Here is a 22,202-nt window from a genome sequence, read left to right as displayed (position 1 = left end):
TTGTCTTTGTGGCAAAGTCGTTCAATTAAATCGTCGTTTTCCTATAACAAAATTATTACACAGAAGCCTATTTATCTTGCATTTATATTATTTTGGATTTCCGAGGTCTAATCAAGATAAAAATTTTGTTCGTTATGTAATTTGTAATAACTATAGTCCCTTAGTTACTGGTATTCGGGTAAAATAGATTATAGAAATTTGGTAAATCAACGATTTTGTGAGTCAACTAACCATATAACTACCACCACTAAACCATAGTGACAATCGGGCCAAGTGGGTAAGTAGGTGTTTTGTAATAAAAAATCTGTGTAACAATAAAAGTGTTTATGCGTAGTCGTGATATTTAAAATATAGCCTGGCGGACTCGTCTTCTTAATCAGTTGATAAAAAATGATAGGTTCATCCTTACCATTTTGAACCTAAATAGCTGTCACACCTCGTACGTCAAAATCGTTTTTCAATACAAAAGTTGATAGTTTATAATAAAACACATCAAATGAAAAAATAAATACCAAAATGGTACGCAATCAAGTGTACATGCACACTGACAAAATTCACTTAATTACACCGTCACATCACAAAGTCAACGTCTATAAAAACGCTCGTAAAAATCTTATAACGTCCTCACTGCAGCGGACATCTCACTCAACTAATTGATGTAATAGGAGGAAAACTCGAAACTCCAGAATGGCCACTATAATTTCATCGACCGATGTCAACAGTCGGATTATAAATAAGACGGGCGATGAAAACTACACTTACACCGTAACGACAATGATCTTCGTTTTATTTTAGGATGGTTTATTTGAGTACATTTGTGTATCCTTATTTTAAGCATTTGGTCAAAGAATCATAGATGTGTTAGTTGTTACGAAAAAAAGCATAATGATTTATGGTAATTACTAAGTAATTATAGTTAATATTTTTAAAATGTGAACTATATTAATCAGCCACCACGCCTGTAGAAATGTAAAGAAATTAATTTGAAAATTTGAATTTGGAAAAAGAAGAAACACTAAAAAGGAACAAGTGACCCGATTTTAATAAAATAAATAAATTAAAATAACATACAATCTATTACTTATATCGTGTAATAAGAATAACGTTAATTATCCTTTGCTTGTCTTCTGTTACTCATACTATGGAATATAAAATAATTTTAACAACTATTCTTTCTCAACTTGTTGATTTACCGTCGCCTGTGTCACATTAGCGAGTGTGATAGTCCACAAATAACTCATAATATGACAATTACGCCTAACTCAACGCATATGCGAAAAAATTTATTGTTTCCGACTACATGCACTCGCGCCCATCGGGGCACGATATACGATTATTGTTGCGAAATGTAGAAAGAATGCGCCTACGCATTTTTGTCACCTAGTGGGCATATTTGAGACGCTTGGTTGATTATTTTAGATAGAAAAGATCAATGGGACAGGACGAGAAACTCCTGCTTAATGATTTCTATGGTAGTGGTATTTTTCCAACACCGCTTTAGTACTATCCTCGTCATCTAATTGATGCATTATGAGATATAAAATATTATATAACTAGTTGACCCGAGACGTTGTCCCGACTTAACTATGAATTTGCAGCGCGCATTCTGTCAATCGCTGACAGTTATTTCAAACAATTGACAGTTATATAAAACTAATATTTTCGTTAAGTTTTCTTAAATTTTCTAATTTTCCTGACAATAATTAATACAACAAAAAGAGAATCAGCGAAATTGTTCCACACGTTCACGCGTGATGCGATGACCGAGGGAAATAGAGATTCATTTTATATATATAGATAAACGAAAAAATGACTAAATAGCCGTCACTTTGTGAAGAAGATTGATAACATTGAACTTATGAATTGCGTTTTTCTAATACGATTTGCTCGGGACCGTATTTTTAAGAGAGGGTAAACACCACGCAAGCGGCACACCATAGTAACTGAGCTAAATCTATTCTGCAATATTGGAAAAGTCATTTCTACACTTCCATAGGACAAAAATGGTAATTCTAATTAACATTAAAATAGTCTTATAAATATTAAAAGTCGAAAAAAATCTAGACAGCTCACTTCAATTTTCGCAAAATAGCAATACAAATAAAGAGAAAAGAAAACAAATCCTTCCCAACATCGATATACATTACCTCTAATACTAATGCGTTTATCTGTTTTCAAAGGGCAGTGGACGATAAATATCGAAGGCATGGACAGTTATCGTCAAGGTACCATACCTGTTCCACTCCAGTTGTCACGATATTCGGTGGAGTTGCCAACTGAATGATTATTATAGGCACAAAGACGCTGCTGCTAAATATATAGAAGTGCATTGGAATACTCGTTTATGTATTAGAATATAAAATAATCGAACTATCTAATACAAATTGGGGAAGTTATGATTGCTATTTAAAAAAAGGAAAAATGAGACAAATCAATCATATTCATAAAACATGTAAACAAATAAATTAATATATTTGAGGAAACGATTTTTTTTATTCTTTTGAAATTACCAAAAGCACTTGAATCTCGAACACAACTTGTAATTTTCAAAAACGTTTTCTACTCCGCGGTATTCCTAATTACGCAGTCAATTACAATGGTAGTTCTAAATATAAGAGAGATCATTGGTAACAAAAGAGCCGGCCGTTTCCTCAGCAATAAATCCGCATTGATTGAGCGTTATAAATCTAACGCTGCGCAAGCGCCGCACTGCGCCGCTCCGGTTGCTTCCTTTAGGGTTGGCAGAATTTACTTTCGGGTTATCTATTTTAAAGGGAATATGTAACAGAGTAACGGAGTTTGATAAATAAAAAATCCTTGAATATCCGAGTAAAACATCAAAAAATTACTTTAAACGAATTATTCATAAGACAGCATTTGTTGTTAAAAATTTTCTATATAGAAGTGAAATGGTGAAGCAACGCTGTTGAGATTTAAATCTAAATGATGAAGTAGCCGTCACGGTGAAATACTATTCTCGCATAGAAAACGGAACGCAAAATATCTAGATAGAAATGTCATGGCGATAAACTGGTTCTCTGTCACGTATTAGGACATAAAAGGAGGTGTAAAGTGAGAAGTATTCTAGTTTTATCATTGGCCACTCTTATAGCAGGCTTGTATCTATATGTATAGGTATCATTATTATTCATAGATTTGTGTCAATTAGTATTTATTACTCTACTCATTTTTTTTTAGAACGGGATGGTTAAATTTTTGCTAATATATAAAGCTGAACAGTTGGTTTATTTTTTTGAAATCGCGAATCTCAGGAACTATTAAACCGATTTTGAAAATTATTTCTCTAATATGAAAATAAAACTAAAAATATTATAAGATGATTAGTCAACACAATTATTGTGATGGTGTGTTAATACCCTGTTAGGGTATGAATATACTTGATTCTATTACTACATTAAATAGATACAATATTATAGTACTTTCTTTAAGAAAATCTCGTGTATTTGCTAACCCTACGACAGTCGCAACACGTGCGTTTCAGTGTCGTGCAGTCGGCACAGGCATTTGATTTACGAGCCCTCACAACGGTACAAATTGCCTGCTCATACCACAACAAATGCATTATCACAACTCCCAATAAGAACAAAATATCTTGTTATTGCCATTACTAATCATTAATAATAAATAATAATACCAGGTATTTATGCTGTCCCATTGCTGGAGACGGGACTTCTCTACTATTGAGACTGTTTCGGCTAGTCAACCACGCTGGCCTATTGTAAACAACTTCACACTCTTATAATCACTATGTTGATCATATTTATTTGAATGATAATGTTTAATGCTTTTCTATAATAAGAAGCGTGCGTTGTTAAGTACAAGTGGTGAAATATAAATGTGTTATGTGAGTAGAAGTAAACGGTACTAAAATGCGGTAAAAATAAATTATTAAACTAATTTAAATTCATTGTATGGATATTTTTATGTGTAACAGCTTACAGAAAATATTTGGTGGAAATAAAATGTTTGTTGAGTTTTTGAATGGTTGAAATAATGTTTAAATGTCCAAGACTGGATTTCCAAAAGTTAAAACTCGAAAATGACTCGTAAACATTGATAGCTAGGTCAAACAGATTTATAATTTAAAAAAAATATGTTTTTTTTTTAAGTAAAATAAAATGCTTTAATCATCATGTAGGCGAAGATAGTTGTGCTAATGATGCATCAATGTATGTACATAGATAAGAATATTTCATTACTGCAATTAAGTCGCTTATATAAATAACAGAAATTTTATATTATATTGGACATAATTCGAAAGAGTACAAAGTAAACAAAGTGGCCAGCTCGGGCTGGCAAGAAAGAAAAAATAAAAATGACTTTTTAAGAACATACCCAGTTTGCAAGTTTTATAAAGAATTTTAACAAATTACTTTAACATTTGTCGGAGTGACGTGTCGATTGGCTTGTTAACGAGGATCGCCAGCAATGTTGACATCAACTGATCAAAGGGAGCTCTTGCTAATTCCGCGGGAGGATCCTTGTCGGACATGTCTATTTGTAAGTAAAGTGCATTAAGCGGATTCAGTGATTCATGTAATCAACGTCAAAGTATTATTTATGAGAATCATAATGTTATCGTTACTTAAATTGTGTAAACAGATTATTGTTTTTTGGAAGTTGGAAAAACTAAAATAGTTCTTTTATGTTCTCGTTTTCATGAAAGAAAAATGAATAGTTTTTTTAGATATCTTTCGCAATATAGAACAATGTTGGGTACTTTTAATATTTGATGTAGACAATTCTCTATTGACACTTAGATCTTAAAAAAATGTACAGTTTTACTTTTAATAGTAGATAGTCAAGAAATTCATAGAAAACACGTGCATCTATGACGCCTCATTTGTGACTTCGCTCACAGTTGTAATCTAAAGCGGAGTAATGTTCAATGTATAGAGAAAGTGTCTTAATTCATACAACCATGAATGATTAAACCGGTGTGTTTGTATAAGCCGGCCCTTGCCAGGCTATCAAACGTGATATCAGGTTATAACAAAAAAAGGATTGATTAAAATACTTCAATTTGACTGTTTATTGCATAAGTATTTAAGGGGAAGAGCATTTTTGCTACTGTTTTGATTTATAGGTCATCACAGTTTATTCTTTTTTTACACATTTATTGCAAAGTACATTACGAAACCCTGTCAATATTTATTGATACTAATGATACCGTTTTCGATAAAAGCTGTGCAAATGTTTACGGACACAATTGGTTGTTTTGCATTGGCTTTGTTCTAGGAAGACGTGATGCAAGGTGCCGCTGTCAGTGGCCCGGCTTGTTGTGACCGTTGATTGACTGATGTGGCCAAATGGAACTACTGGAGTGAACACTATTCTTGGATGTGCAGGCATTGTTTTCAGGAACTCGTAAGAATAGTTCAGTTGATTTAACTGGTAAGTTGAATGAAGGATTTTGTTGGTTAAGGAGCAATGTAATTTAAGCCATGGGAAAGTAACAATAAGTGTTTAGGTATAACATTAACAAATCAATGACGAAGATTGAATTTTTCCGAAAGGGGACCACACAACTAATAGGCATAAATGTAAGGCAAATGGTTCTAATGATAATTAGATATAACATCAATTATGGAAGGGAAGCCGGCAGGAATCGGGTTATATGGATCCTTCGCAATTGCAACGAATATTGTTGTCTCCCTGAATCTCTCATTGGACGCCATTATGTCGGCATATATTTTTATACAGATATTTGTCTTATCTACCGATTTACAAAGTTATTAAAAGAAATATATTTTTATACAAAAACGCTAGATAGACACGTAGTAATAGATCAATAATGTTTATAAGTCCCATACAATAATGCAAAGGAAAACTTTTGAATTAAATCGATTTTCACTAGTGTCTCTTGAGGTAGATTTTTAAGTTAACGGGTAGACTGAAATGAAAAAAGGACCACCCGTAGTCCCGCATTCCTTGCATATTAGGTAAAAAACTTTGTCAGACAGAAGTAATTAAAAACTCATTCATCATCTCTAATATGACGACCAGTGAAATATATTTAGAGTCGGAATTCTTATACAATAGTTAAATTAGCAAATCATTTGTTTTAAGTGACAAAGCCACGGTGCAATTTTATTTATTTCTCTACGTGAAAACAATGCTTTGTTAGCGTCCATAAAATGAGTAATATATCCAGTCTGCTTTCTTCTAAACAAAAAAATTAAATCTCTCTCACAAAAGTCAACAATGTTGAAGGCTGGGCAGTGGCATAATATCGCCCTGAAAATGCAGGTGTTTTTGAGAATTTTTAAGAATTAGTTTGTTACGCAGCCGTGTATTATAATAAAGAATATCTATTTATACAAACCAACAAAAGATTACTAATTTTGTATTAAGTACAAAAATAGACCAAAAGAGATTTAGGGTAAGGAATTTAAATATTACCCACAGTTTTCGGACATGTAAATTGTAAGTAGCAACTTTGAACGTAGCGGAGCGAGATGTTGTGTAATTGCTAATTAAGCAGTATTAAGAAAATTAAGGTAGTTGATAGTTCGGAGACTGACATTATTACTTTCCTAAAAAATCATATTCCCTACATTAGATAGATATTTCGCATGACTCACGGCGTATACAATGAACAAAATACTATAAAAAAAAAATGAATTTAAACAGTATAAAAGAGTTTCGGACTTGTCAGTAATGGCGTTTATGATTGCGGCGGTGTGGGCTGTAAAATTGATAAGTGCTAAGACAGTATGGTAAAAGCGGCGACAGCCTAGTTGGGTGTGGAACGGACTGCCAAGACGAATGTCCGCAGGTTCAAATCCCAAGGGCACACACCTCTGACTTTTCTAAAAAATCATGTGTGTATTCTTTGTGAATTTATCGTTCGCTTAACGGCGAAGGAATACAACGTGAGGAAACCTGCACATCTGAGAAGTTCTTTATAGGAATTTCGAAGGTGTGTGAAGTCTATCAATTCGCACTAGGCCAGCGTGGTGGACTAAGGCCTAATCCCCCTCAGTAGTAGAGGAGGCCCGTGCTCAGCAGTGGGCAAGTATATAATACAGGGCTGATATTATTATTATTACTTATAATACAGTATAGTTAGTATATGAGCCTGATAATATAAGTTATATCCCGAAAAATGCATAATCTACTTGTAGATTAGTTATTTTAACACCACGTCACGACAAAAAATACTTATAAACAAACAAAATATTTTTGGAAAATTTAAACAGGTTTCAGGCGCGTCAGAAGTAGCAACTTGGATCGTTGCGCTGTTGTGATTGCTGATTGAGCAGTGCCAAGACAGGTTATTTTGGGAGTCGCCCATCTGCACCCAGCCTTATTGGTTCACTGTATTGGGCGGAGTATAAAACGTTTCTTTCAAGAAGATTTTTCAAGGTTTTTTTTGAGCTATTTATAATTTTAGATTATAATTAGAACTTGCTAAACATACCTACCAATCGATTTTAAATTAATAATGAAAAGAGGTGAGACTATGAGACCCATTTATTACATGTCATTCATTGACATATCTTAACGATTGGTGGGAATCAGTAAAAATTAATTAAAATCCAGTCCAGAACACACGGAGGGATTCTATAACTCAAATAATTAAGACCAAACGTGTTATTTTTTTATGGAATAACTCTGACGCAACGTGCATTGAATAAAAAGGTTTGATCTCTATTTCTTAATTTTACGATATTTGTATTATCAAACATCGATAAAGTTTACAAACGTTCAGTAGTCTTAACACGTCATACTCCCCATAATCGTAATATTGTTTACATTACAAGTTCCGCGCATTTCGTCTCGCCGCGTCCACGGTCCGTCGCGTCTCCTAATGGTGATTTGTGTCCCAAGCCTCGTTAACTGTTAACTGATCCTACACTCATTACTTTGCATTAATACTATTTTAGTAAGAACCTATTTGGAGCGAAATTTTAAATTTGAATATGGAACAGGTAATCAATGCAGGGTTTGTTGATATTTAATAGAAAAAAAAATAATGACGTTTTATTGTCGGTGGTAGTTCATTATTCTTATTTTTCTAGATTTTTTAGTTCAGTAATAATAGGTATTAAAAATGAAATCCCTAAAATACTAGGTGAAAAAAGGGTTGTTCTACACCAAAACTCGAAACATATATTGATTCATTGTTAATAACGGGAATCGGATACCCTTAACAACATAGTTTATGTTGTAGATAATAAAAAAATAATACATGGACATTCTAATGACTACACGAATTTCTTACGGTAACATTTTCTGTAACGGACAAAATCGACATACAAAATATTTCCAAACATTAATATTTCAGTAACACAAAAATACACCGATGTAATACAACCGCGTTGTTATTTATTTTGGAGAATTCGTCTAAACCTTATACAAATAAATCTCAACCACCGGAGATGTATTGCGTTTGGGAGCAATTAATTACGGACGAGTTTATACCGAAAAGGATTATGAATGTAGACGTCTTATGAAAGCAAACGATATTCGTTAGCTGTATGCTTATTATTCTGTGCAAGTATAGATAATTATAAAAAAACTTTCACTGGCCAGTATGTTATTATTTCTTAATGCTTAATTTATAAAAAAAAAATATAACTACATGACATTTATAATTTTTTGTACTATTCTCTCCAAGGCACAGTTATACAATACCGATTTTTTTTCAAATGATTTCACTTTCAAAATTAAAAAACCGATAATCTAATTCTTTAAAACGCCTCGAAACAAATGAGTATCGGCGCCGTGTCTTCGTAATTGGCGCCATGTTTCAAAACGGTAGAGTTATGACGCGGGGCGGGAAGTGATGACCTGCCGCGCGCGTAAATCAAACTCCTGGAGAACGCCACACACATGGTAACTTGATCATGAAAACATCAATTTGATGATAAAAAAGTATTACTGTTTTGTGTAAATACTCTTTTTTAGGTATTACATAAAATTTATACGAGTTTAATATAGTGCATTCTATACCTTCGTTTCCATCAAGTTGTTGACTTCATGATCAAAAAATATAAACACACACACAAAACGAAAAAAAAGCGTAAAAAGGTGTAATTGTATATTTTTCCACTTTGTAAGTTATTATAATTAGGCAAACCACTAAATACATTTGGATGATATTTACCATAAAATAGACCATGTCCTGGATGCACATGGGCAGAGTCGCGAGCAAACTCTAGTTACTATTAATTTGTCGAACATTCCTACTTCAGGAACGAAATGGAGATTTGTACGCGGCTGTATTGTTTCGACGTCGAAACTAATTGGGTTAATTTATTCAAAATAGTGATGTCGGTGGGGAACAGTATTGTGAACCGGTAATATTTATAAATGAAATAATTATGAAACATTACAGGGAAGGAAGAGCTATATTTTATAAACAAATACTTATCGTTTCAGTGGCCACTTTTCAATTATTATAATTATCCAGAATTATTAATAAAATAAAATGTAAATGGCTATTTAAATTCATTGTAATTATATGTTATGGTATACATATTCAAAATATTAAATTTTTTAATGACAATATAGCCCATTTGATATATTGTCCCTAATTTTGAAGTCGAAGGAAAATAATATAATCTATTATTCAATTTAATTTGTGTGCACTATACAATACTTATAAATTTAAAAAAGACTGGCAGCCAAAATTTTAGACGAGATGGAAGGGTCGAATGCGTTCAATGAAGAACGAGGTATGCGCCCGCGCATAGTTCACGTTACAAGCGGGATCGGTGATTTGTATCGAGGGTGGGCTGTACTTATTACCGTCGTGTCTTCGTAAAGAATTTGTCAAATTCGAATTTCAAATTTAAAATGAATCGATTAATTCGATTATCTGAATAAGATACGTTTGACACTAATTTGTGTAATTCTGTGATATATTGTATTTAAAAAAAGGCTTCAGTTATCTAATACATACTTTTATAATTCCTTTTATTCTAAATTGCAAAACTCTAATTTAAATCTCGCTGTCATCGGCACGTCTACTAAAATGTTATACAAGTTCTATAAAATAGATATTACGTAAATCATTAAATATTTACAAAAACAGGATATCGATTGTTATGAAGCGGTACTTCAATACATCCTGACCGGTCTTGTTCGCGGTACGGCGCAATCAATGGCCACATGTTTACGATATCAAAACGAGAAGCCCTTATGAGAACAATTTACGTTTCCATAAACAAACCCAAATGGTACGGAATGGATAGTTACCGCGCCGCGGTTCTGTCTGATTCATATAAGTTCAAATATCGAATGTGTAGATGGAGTAATTCAAACCTAAATTAACTTTTTATTTTGAAATAGTGTTCCATTAAAAGTCTATTTAGAATATTTAAATTACTTTTGACAGTTATATTATTGACCGAAGGACTCCGTTCTCTTTAAAAGGACGATTAGGAACCTATAATCTAATTAGCTGCTCTAGTAAATTTTGTGGATTGCAATTTGTCTTCGTATTTGCATTATTAGTAAATATCACGGACAGGTTAAGTTTAATTAGATCCTAAAAAATGTTTCGAATACAATAGAAAATAATTTTACTATGATTTAAAATCTGTTTAATCATCACACCGGTAAAATTACAAACGTAATTTCCAATATGAGACAGGTGAAGTTTAATGTGTCCCGAAAGTATTTTAATCGTACATTTACTAAAAATGACAAATTATTCCAAAAACAATCCATGCACAGACAGACGCGCAACCGCGGCCGGCAGACACATCAAAGCGCAAACCTGACCGCTTATTACAAACACGTTCAAAATTAAAATATTACAATAACAAACAAACGACCGAGCCAAACGTTTATTTTACTTACAAAGTTATATCGCGTTGTGCCGAAGACGAGCGCCGTTCGTACGTGCAATGTGTATACGTGCTATACATTGCTTAATAGGCTGTTCTTGAAACAAAGTCATTGCTATTTTATTGTGTCATTCGGGAAATTTGTTTTTTTTTTGATACGGTGGAGTTTGATTAATCAGCCTAATTGTTGTCGTAAGGTATTAGTTATTAGGATAATCGAAAATCCGGATAATTTAATACAAATACCCACGCACTCCTTCCATAGGGGTAGGCAGAGACTATTGAGCACCACATTGTACGATCTTGACACACCTCTTTCATCTCTACAACAATTATAATTCTCATACATTTTCGCCAGTTAAGGGTTCCTGACCTGCCCTTTTCGGAGAATTGAATGTAAGAAGTAAAGCTATTTTTATACATATAAATTATTAACCAGTTTTGCTTGCGGCTTTGCCCGCGATAATGACTATCCTTGGGACAAAAAGAAGCTATAGCGCTTAGGGGTAAAAGATTATTTAAAAATAGTTAAAAAAATGAGTTCCATAATATTAAGTTTCATCCCGCCGTGGCTCGCGTATCTGCGGAAAAGCGCGAATTCGCAAACCGAAGGTTCGGAAAACCGAGAATTTACTAAATATTCATCAAATTTAATTTAATATCTAACTAAAAGGCTCAGAACACGGGTCACTCTTTTTTTTTACCGATTAATGTGCTTATTTTTTATTTCAACGTATAAGTTTATTTTATGTTCCCACGTTTAGTTGTGTTTTTGTTTTTTATTGTTTTTGGTTTACGCTGGTCTGTAATTTGGATCTGGATTACAAAAAAAAATTAAGAAAAAACAAAACAATAGATATGATTATTTGTTTTTAGTTTACCTCGGTCTGCAAGTTGACTCTGGGTTACATAAACAAGAAAAAAACAAAACAATAGGCATGATTATCGCGACGATATAAACTTTTATATTGATGAATTGTTAATTAGTTTTTACTGTAACAGAAAAATAACCTCAAAATGTAATATACAAAACATTACTCAAACTAATCTCCATACCGCTAAAGTCTATTTTTCTTTGCAACAATTATAATTAAAACATATTAATACATTTCAATATTGCATCCATGAGGCTCATTAAAAACAAACTAATGATACTAATAACTACATTTTTCACAATCAAAATCGAACGGGAAACAGGCGGTGTAAATATTTATAGACGTATCATAAATTAAAATTTAATTTGATAATTACAATTACATAAACGTTTGTGTTTTATTGTTTAGATACCGTTTTATTGTTACTAATCTTTCATTTCTTGAACTGTAAAAATAAAGTTCGGAGGTATTTGAGAACGGAAATACCAAAATACAATTGCTTTGTGTAACAAGGAAGCTCTTCAGAATTAACATATTTGTGCCAGACAAAATGTTTGCGTTGGTTTATTTAATTTATTTGTCGACTGACGAAAGATGATTACCCCTCGACAGTCGACACAATTATGCCGGCCTGTTGGAACTGGATACAAAGGCTGATCTCGAAAAGTGACACACTTACGTGGGCTACTATGCCGAGTTTTAATACTTTGTGTACGGTGTTCGCTATCCGGGCGAAAATAAAATATAACCTACAAGCAAATACTCTTTGATTTATAATTTGACTTTCTTTCCTAACGTTTTAAATAGGAAATCGCCAACAAAAATGTTGTAATTTGTATTAGATCGTTTGTCTCATCGTATTTGAATAAATACTTTGCTTAATTTTCTAAAGCCTTCTTAATCCAATCACCGTCAACAACTGTAATAATTATTATGAACCCATAATCCACAAAAATCCAGTTTAGCTCCTCATCAAAATATATAACTTATGATATAGGCAAATAAATCTATATTACGTTAAAGTAGGCGCTAAGCCCAAGTTAAACGTTGCCGAAAATAATGATATATTCTCAGTAAATCATACATGTTGGGATGTGAGAGATCTAAATCTGCTGCCGACGGGAGATTATTCTCGAACTTGCGATAAAATTTCCCTCGGGAATAATATTTTAAATACCGTAATAATTATATATTATATTTTTTCTAATGGAATAAAAAAACCTTTTTTTAAAGCTATTATAAGTATTAATTTATAACATTGACTTGTGAATACATTGGCTGTATGTGTTATTTACTTGAAACTATTGCTCCGATTTTTTGTACTAATATGAAGATCATCTGAAACTATTGCTCTGATTATTTCTTTTTTAAATATGGTGCTTCTTTATACTTAATTTATACTTTTAAGCGTTTAGTTGGCGGACGTGAGAACCGAAACTATTTTTCTACCCTAAATATGAAATAAATCAAAGTCGCATGTATTCCCTAAATTCATCAGTATAACATGGTAATTCTTAGCCCTTAGATTAAATATTTTTTTGGAGACGATGTCTAATTTAAATTGCTAATATACGAAAAATATTCAATATTAATAAGGTACTGTGTTAAAAAATTGCAATTAAAAATAAAAACACGGATTGGAAAGAAGACTACTTCAAGTTTTAACATTTCTTATTAACCCTTATATGCAGTTTAATTATTTTTAGGATTGAAGTGGTTTTTAAAGCTAATCGTAATTAGACAAAATAAGTCGGAGGTTCACTTTATTGTCTGTCATAACGACCAATAAATATTACACGAATTTTATATTCAAGCCTCTAAGATTACATTGAAAGTTTACAACTCCTTCTCAACCTTTCTCTTTTCTCTCTTCTGTCTTCTCTCTTTTTAATATTAATTTACACTTCAAACAAGCCATTTTAGCCAGTGTAACTACTGGACATAATAAGACTTAACATCTCATGTCTCAGGATGGCGAGCGCAGTGAAATACCAAAAATTACTTTGTAATTCAAGGTGTTAGTGTTTCTACTGTTTATGGGCGGTCGTATCGCTTATCATCAGGCAAACGGCAAGCTCGTCTCGTCATTGAAAGCAAAAAATCAATATCGAATAGTTTATTTCCCGCGCCGGGATAGGCTCCCGGCTACAAACGCCACCGTCCGTCGTATTATGAATTACGCCTCGATTGTTTGTTTTCTTTAAGAGCGTTGGTAATCCGGTGTTTTTTGTTTAATTTTTTTTTTCAGCCACTCGAAATAGACGTTTTGTTTATTAAGGCGTGAGAAATTGAAAGGACACGTCACTTGTGACTTATATGATTCCGTGTGGTCTCATTATTTATAAAAGTTTGTTTCAATTGTTATATTCAGTTTTATTTGATGATGTTTAGGGACGTGTTATTGTAAAGATCATTCTAACAGGTTTAGCTAGCTTACTGCACTACTATGTTACTATGAGGTTTATAAAATTAAATTTTAATAATAACAATAGGTTTAATTTACGTGAAAATAAGCTCTTGTTTTTTAACAGGTAAACTTATTTCAAAATGTATGTACAAAAGAAACGGTTTACGTTGCCTAAAATTATTTTAAAATATCTTTCATTAGTTTATCTACATTTGTCATGGTAGTAAGGGCTATAAGTCTATGACATTTTAATTTAATAAAATAAACGTTTCGGATCTATGTCTTCGCCTCATGAACGTTGTATTCCTTAGTATTTATTGACTGTTTTGTCTTAACACGTTGTGATACTTCTAGGAAATTGCTACCAATTTAAACCTCTATCTGGAGTGTCTTCAGCAATTATCAGCATTATACTAGTGTAGAGTTTCTCAGTATAAAAGTGACACCTTTTGCTTAGTATTAGAGGAAGTAAGTGTAACATTGTTTACATATTACAACACTTCTTATTTTGACAATAATATTCTTGTAACAAGCAAAATTATTTTTCAACGTAGTTTTAACAGCAATAGCCTCGTTGGTAGTAAAACGGACTGCCGAGACGAATGACCGCAGCTTCAAAACCGAAGGGCATGCACCACTGACTTTTCTATAGTTACTTATATTCTTTGTGAATTATAGCTTTTTATGTTTTAACGCTAAAGGAAAACACCGTGAGGAAACCTGTATACCTGACGAGTTGCTATAAGAATTTTGAGTCTGTTGCACTAGACCAGCGTGGACTAAGACCTAATCCCTTAGTAGCTGAGAAGACCTATGCCCAGCAGTAAGATAGTATATAATACAGGGCTAATTTCTTAACTTATTTATTATAATTATAGCTTTAACGAAAAAAAATATATTTTAAGCAATAAGTTTCCAACAGGATCGTAAACTTGCTTCATTTTGAAGACGAACCAGGAATTGAAGTCAGTTTCATGACAGTCTCATAGATATAATGGGTTGTTAAACAAAAAATAGATAAGATATGAGGACACGTGTGTGGACTGCGTGCTGTGTTTTTTATGCAAAAGTTGTTGTGCACACGTCTTACAGTGATGAAGTATATTGTAAGAATAATACAAACTATATACAAATGAAGATGAAAAGGATAAAAAAATGTACAAAGGCGATTTTTTAAATGAGTCATTTTTAATGGATAATTTTTTGCACAATTTTAGTACGTGATGTGAAGACGGTGCTTTCATATATTAAAATATCGTCAGACAATATGATAGGCCTGGCTCAACCACGGTATAGGTATTACAGACCACTGTTTCACAGAAAGTCATCGTAATGTGTCACCTTTTTTGACAGAAGACCAATCATACCAAAATCCTACATTATATAATAATTATAATGACGGTACTGTCCCACTGTTGGCCAAGGTCCTAATTTACTACTGACAGGGTTTAGGCTTTAGTGAACCACGCTGGCCTATTGCGGGTAGGCAGACCTCGCATACCTTGGAAATACTTATGAAGAATTTTCAAGTTCCCTATGATTTTTTCCTTCAGCGTTAAAAGAAGCGTTTATTCAAAAGATTCTACACATCACGTTTTTTATAAAGACTGGTACGTGCCATTGGGTTTGAACTTGCGGACATTCGTCTCGGCAGTCCGTTCCACACCCAACTAGGCTATCGTCGCTTCTATAAGATAGGAACAAATACAAATTCTCTTCGAAACTAAAAATAATATTCATCTAAGCAACGTTTGCACGTGTGGAGAGCATTCGAGTGACAGAATCGATAAGTACCCGTTAGGCAAATTGAAACATTTCGTGGCAGTAAAAAATACTTCCTCGTCTGGCAATCTCGAGGGGAGATTATGTTTTATGACTTTTAAAAACGCAAATCCTTGAGTTGTCTACGTTTTATTGATTTTTGGCGAGCACTTCAGTTGTAAGACCAGAGAGAATTTATATTTTTAGATAATCTTTGAAATAACTATAATAATGGCGACGTTTAAAAATTTTACATAAGGTATTTTTATTTTTTATTAATAATTCTCCGATGTAAAAACTGTAGTATTGTAAAATTAAGACAATTATGTGAATTATTAAACTTATGATTTGTAATGAGTAAAATAAAGACGATTTGATTATTAGATTCATTGATAAAACTTGGGCACATTGATATATTTTAAGCTACAGCGTCATGTAAATTTAAAACAATTCATGAATCATTAAACTTACCTACAAATTGTAATGAGTTTAATTTGAAACATAAGCGTATTGTTTCGTGTCAAGTGGGCCTATTTTTTACCTAACCTCATTTATAATTAGTTGTTATTGATATAAATTGTATAAAACCGTTGTGGCATGTAAAATGTAAACAATTTATAAATCATTAAACTTACATATTGTAATTAGTGTAAGTAGGGACATTAGCGTATTGTTTCGCGTCAAGTGGGCCTATTTTTTTTTACCTAAACTCTTTAATAATTTATTATTGTTGATATACTTACTTAAATTTTGTAAAACCGTTTGGCATGTTAAATGTAAACAATTTATAAATCATTAAACTTACAAATTGTAATTAGTAAAAGTTGGGACATTAACGCATTATTCGTGTCAAATAGACTTGATATTTTTTCATAATATTTTTAATAATTGATTATATTATTGATATAATTTCTTTTTTAAAGTTGTGGCATGTAAAATGTGAACAATTTATAAAACATTAAAGTTACAAATTGTAATTAGTAAAAGTTGGTACATTAACGCATTATTCGTGTCAAATAGACTTGATATTTTTTTCATAATCTGTTTAATAATTGATTATATTATTGATATAATTACTTTTTTAAAGTTGTGGCATGTAAAATGTGAACAATTTATAAAACATTAAAGTTACAAATTGTAATTAGTGAAAGTTGGGATATTAACGCATTATTCGTGTCAAATGGACTTGATATTTTTTTCATAATATTTTTAATAATTGATTATATTATTGATATAATTACTTTTTTAAAGTTGTGGCATGTAAAATGTGAACAATTTATAAAACATTAAAGTTACAAATTGTAATTAGTGAAAGTTGGGACATTAACGCATTATTCGTGTCAAATGGACTTGATATTTTTTTCAGAACCTTTTTAATAATTGATTACTATTTATATAATTACTTTTTTAAAGTTGTGGCATGTAAAATATGAACAATTTATAAATCATTAAACTTACAAATTGTAATTAGTGTAAGTTGGGACATTAGCGTATTGTTTCGCGTCAAGTGGGCCTATTTTTTTTTACCTAAACTCTTTAATAATTTATTATTGTTGATATACTTACTTAAATTTTGTAAAACCGTTTGGCATGTTAAATGTAAACAATTTATAAATCATTAAACTTACAAATTGTAATTAGTAAAAGTTGGGACATTAACGCATTATTCGTGTCAAATAGACTTGATATTTTTTCATATTATTTTTTAATAATTGATTATATTATTGATATAATTTCTTTTTTAAAGTTGTGGCATGTAAAATGTGAACAATTTATAAATCATTAAAGTTACAAATTGTAATTAGTAAAAGTTGGGACATTAACGCATTATTCGTGTCAAATGGACTTGATATTTTTTTCATAATATTTTTAATAATTGATTATATTATTGACATAATTTCTTTTTTAAAGTTGTGGCATGTAAAATGTGAACAATTTATAAATCATTAAAGTTACAAATTGTAATTAGTGAAAGTTGGGACATTAACGCATTATTCGTGTCAAATGGACTTGATATTTTTTTCATAATCTGTTTAATAATTGATTATATTATTGATATAATTACTTTTTTAAAGTTGTGGCATGTAAAATGTGAACAATTTATAAAACATTAAAGTTACAAATTGTAATTAGTGAAAGTTGGGATATTAACGCATTATTCGTGTCAAATGGACTTGATATTTTTTTCATAATATTTTTAATAATTGATTATATTATTGATATAATTACTTTTTTAAAGTTGTGGCATGTAAAATGTGAACAATTTATAAATCATTAAAGTTACAAATTGTAATTAGTGAAAGTTGGGACATTAACGCATTATTCGTGTCAAATGGACTTGATATTTTTTTCAGAAACTTTTTAATAATTGATTAATATTTATATAATTACTTTTTTAAAGTTGTGGCATGTAAAATATGAACAATTTATAAATCATTAAACTTACAAATTGTAATTAGTGAAAGTTGGGACATTAGCGTATTGTTTCGTGTCAATGGGCTTTATTTTTCCGCGTCCGCCGAGTTTACTAGCCAGTTAATTACCACAAAAAATGTCGCCCACAGCCCACCCCGGCGGCTCATTAATCTACATTGACGTGTTGTACCACGCACGTTCTGTTCTTTCAAACTGATAGCTGACATAAGAATCTTAGGAGTCTGTTTATGAGTGAAAACGGTACCCTTGTACAGTTTGTTTGACTGTTGTATTTTTTTTAAATGATTTTACGTATCTATTTGGCATAAGGGTCATTTAAATTCTTACAGACGTATACAAAAAAATGGCATACGAAACCTTATGTAAAATACAGTTAGACAATAATATCGGTTATTACATTTTATAATTCTTCCTCACTTCGCTGTAGTCGGGTTAAAATGTATTGGTTGTGATATTGGCCATCTAGTTGCACGGTTATTTTTAGCTGGATCATCATTTGGGCACATTAGTGATATTGTATTTTTTTTATTAAATATTTTGAATAAGTAAGTTACTTGAAGGTTAAAATTATTGAAATGTGCTCAAATTTCGTTCGGTCAGTCTCTGCATATATGTCATTGATACCTACATGGAGTGGAAAGCAAAGTAAAAAATTTGTGTATTCATTAGTATAATAATGGGTTAAAAAAAATTGCACATTAATTTTCTTGTAGAAGTAGGTATATATGTACCAAAATAAGTTCTCATAATATTTGTATTTAAAAATAGAACGTAACAAAACTCTCTAAAAATAATGAATAAAAATATTAAAACCTCTTTGTACGTGTGCCCTATTTTACAAGAACATAGACAATGCAGATTTTGCAAAAAAAAAGTGAAATATCGACTGGCGACACACTATACAGTCGGATGTCAATCGTCAGCGCGGGCGGGCATGCGCGCGCGTTTCCAAACGCGACGAGGGATAGATGAATGAACGCTATCAGAGAGACGTCGCAGCCACGCAGAATCCGAGCCACACATGCCGATGTTTGTGAATTACTTACACTATACATTATAGATGTGTGGTGACATGAAAGAAATACGATGTCCAACGATCAAACAAGTAGATATAGTTAGAAACGTATAATTAACAATATATCGATACCTACTGATTTCTATAATTCCTTCTAGATGAAAGAAATGCGATATCAAACTATCAAATTTATATTAGGTACGTAGAAGCCCACTCAATCTACTGATAAAAATTGATCTATATTTTCTAGGAAATTAGATCTACTTTTTTTCTATCTATCGTTAAAAGTATAATTTTGCGTGCGTTCGTAGTTCAGTAATAGTTAAGGCTTTGACAGGTGAGAATACATTTTGTGTAGCACGGGCATTGTCAAAAACGCTTCTAGAATAGAAATATTAAATAATGAAATAATTATTGTATTTGTGTTGCAGTTTTTTTAATAAGATAACCTACTAAGTAGCACGTACGTAATAAAATTGATTTATATTATGGACTCATAAGTATTTTAGAGGTAAGCTTTGAATCACAAAATTTACGCAGATATTGTACTAGGAATTTATTACTGGTACTTATTTAGTTTTATTTTCAACAATTAAATAGTTTTGAAAACAAAATACGATTTTGAATATAACAACTGTAAGTACTTACAAGTCTTAGTAAATATAACCACATGATAAGTATTTTATTTTGAATGTACCATCGTATATGATATAATATATTAAGTCGTTAATAGCTATTCGTCATTTCATACAGTACAACATATGAACATAGAATCTAATTCATCCTTAAAGTGTTTATTTAATTTTTGGATATTCCAAACCAATATCTGTTGTCACTTCTGATATTTTTCAATTGATTTATTATATAGGTTAGATATCTTTTAAAACAATAATAAAACATACAAATATGGTAATGTAAATATACTATTATGGGGGTTTTGTATGTGAATATTAATGTAAAGAATTAATTTTTAGAAAGACCAGGTAAGACATAGATTATAAAATGAAACATACCTTATCCCAATAAAGCACAAAGCACATTTTTAAAGGGTTTTGCTCATTACCTTCCGATGCACAAAATGATTGATCTTTTTAAAACTTTTAAAGCTACATTGAAGATTGACAACTAGGAACTTTTGAAGAGTTTTATAGCACAGACTCCCTGAAAACTTGTTTAAATGAATAAAACAAAACATTCGCTATAGATGCGATAACATACGTGCCACAGATGGTGTACATTGTGTTTGGTGTCGTCCGAGCGGACGCGGACAAAGCTGGCGGAAACAAACACTAGGATCAATCACTAACCGTCCAGCTGACGCGGCTGTTGCCACTCGCCCCGCCACTCTTGTCCCTCCATCACATTTCCTCACCGGCGGCGAATAGCGGCCGCTTTATTTCAACCACAAACGAGCTTTATTTATTTTCATGTTAATTATGTACTGCACTGTTTGTTGCTACGACTCTACCTGTGCCCCCGTTGGCCTGTGCTGTGTAGGTAGACTAATGTGCGCGATGAAACACGTTTTGATTTAACCCATACGATATGTATTACGTGCATTTCGCCTACGTGCACATTTGAAGTTTGCCAGAAGTGAATTCCCTGTTCTACATTATGTTGATGCATGAATTGTTTCTCGATTTTTTCTCGGGAAACTGTTTTTGAGAATTTAAAGTTTTTAGCTGAAGGTTAATGAATTGTCGGTTTTACTGCAAATCTCCCGGGTTTGAATTACTGAGCATGCACTGGAAACTGTTTTTGCCACTTTTAAACTAATCTGCATATAAATCTTACGAAGATCGACACAAACTAGTTTTTAGTCTTAGTTTATAGAATGTATTTAATTAATTCCGTGCATCTCTTGTATTTACTTATACCTCTGCATAGAGTCGGTCAATCACATGCCGAAATAACATTCTTCGAATTGATCTGTTCACAAAAGAAATCTGTTAAGTTAGCTTCCGTTTTTATTCTGTGTTGTTGAAAGAGGTACTTAATTTAAATCGATGCAATAACTAATGAACCTAATTATTCACTAGCTTCCGCCCGCAGCTTCGCCCGCGTGGATTTCGGACTTCAAAAATGAAGTCGGTCGCGAACGTTCGAGAGTGTTCGTTTTACGAAGCTACTCGCTAGGTGATTCGCTAGCCTCTAGGTGCCAAGCAAGCCGCCTGCCTGTGCGTTCGTGACCTTATATATATACAAAAAATAATCCTTATAGCATGATTCATTATTCACGCATGATGGCTTATTATTAGCGTATTTCCTGTATAACTTTGGTGTTTCTATACCGATTTCTATGATTCTTTTTTATGGAATATTTAAAAATGTTAACTTTTTTAATTAGGGATGACTAAGAGTGTTATAAACGTAAGAGTAGACAAATATAATGAGAAAGCTTCGAACTGCTAAGCTATCGGGAGTCATACGTGTTATTGTGAGTCAACCATAAAAGATAGACATATGCTGTCGTGGGATATTTTTTACATAATTTTAAGGAGAACATTTCCGTCATACATAATTTCTGTGTAGCTTTAACCATTAAGGTTGCACACGCGACGGAAGCTTAAAAAATGGAGTAACTTTTCCCGTTTTCCCAACATTTCCCTTCACTGCTCTGCTCCTATTCATTGTAGCGTGATGAAAAGTATACTATAACCAGCACAGGAGTATGAAAAATAATTGTACCAAGTTTCGTTAAAATCCGTCGAATAGTTTTTGTTTCTATAACGGTTATACAGACAGACAGACAGACAAAATTTTTACTAATTGCATTTTTGGCATCAGTGTCGATCCCTAATCACCCCCTGATAGTTATTATTTTGGAAATATATTTCATGTACAAAATTGACCTCTCTACAGATTTATTATAAGTATATAGATAGACT

General features: G+C 32.1%; 1 protein-coding gene across 6 annotated transcripts in view; it reads right to left on the bottom strand.

The window, feature by feature from the left end:
* LOC115450920 (T-box transcription factor TBX1) overlaps nucleotides 1-20,698 on the bottom strand; it is a 33,661-nt gene extending 12,963 nt beyond the window's left edge. For 4 of the 6 annotated variants that reach the window (XM_030179089.2, XM_030179091.2, XM_030179092.2 and 1 more), the window contains exon 1: nucleotides 20,622-20,693. In XM_030179089.2, coding sequence (XP_030034949.1) covers nucleotides 20,622-20,673 — 52 coding nt within the window. In that variant the 5' untranslated portion in view covers nucleotides 20,674-20,693. Of the gene's footprint in view, nucleotides 1-20,621 lie in introns of all 6 variants that reach the window. The other 2 variants (XM_030179090.2, XM_037436965.1) reach the window with 1 other exon arrangement.
* Between the last annotated feature and the right edge of the window lie 1,504 nt (nucleotides 20,699-22,202).

The sequence above is a fragment of the Manduca sexta genome, chromosome 9 (genome assembly GCF_014839805.1).
Source record: "Manduca sexta isolate Smith_Timp_Sample1 chromosome 9, JHU_Msex_v1.0, whole genome shotgun sequence".
In the NCBI taxonomy this organism is placed as follows: Eukaryota; Metazoa; Arthropoda; class Insecta; order Lepidoptera; family Sphingidae; genus Manduca; species Manduca sexta.
This window is presented reverse-complemented; position numbering and strand designations above follow the sequence as displayed.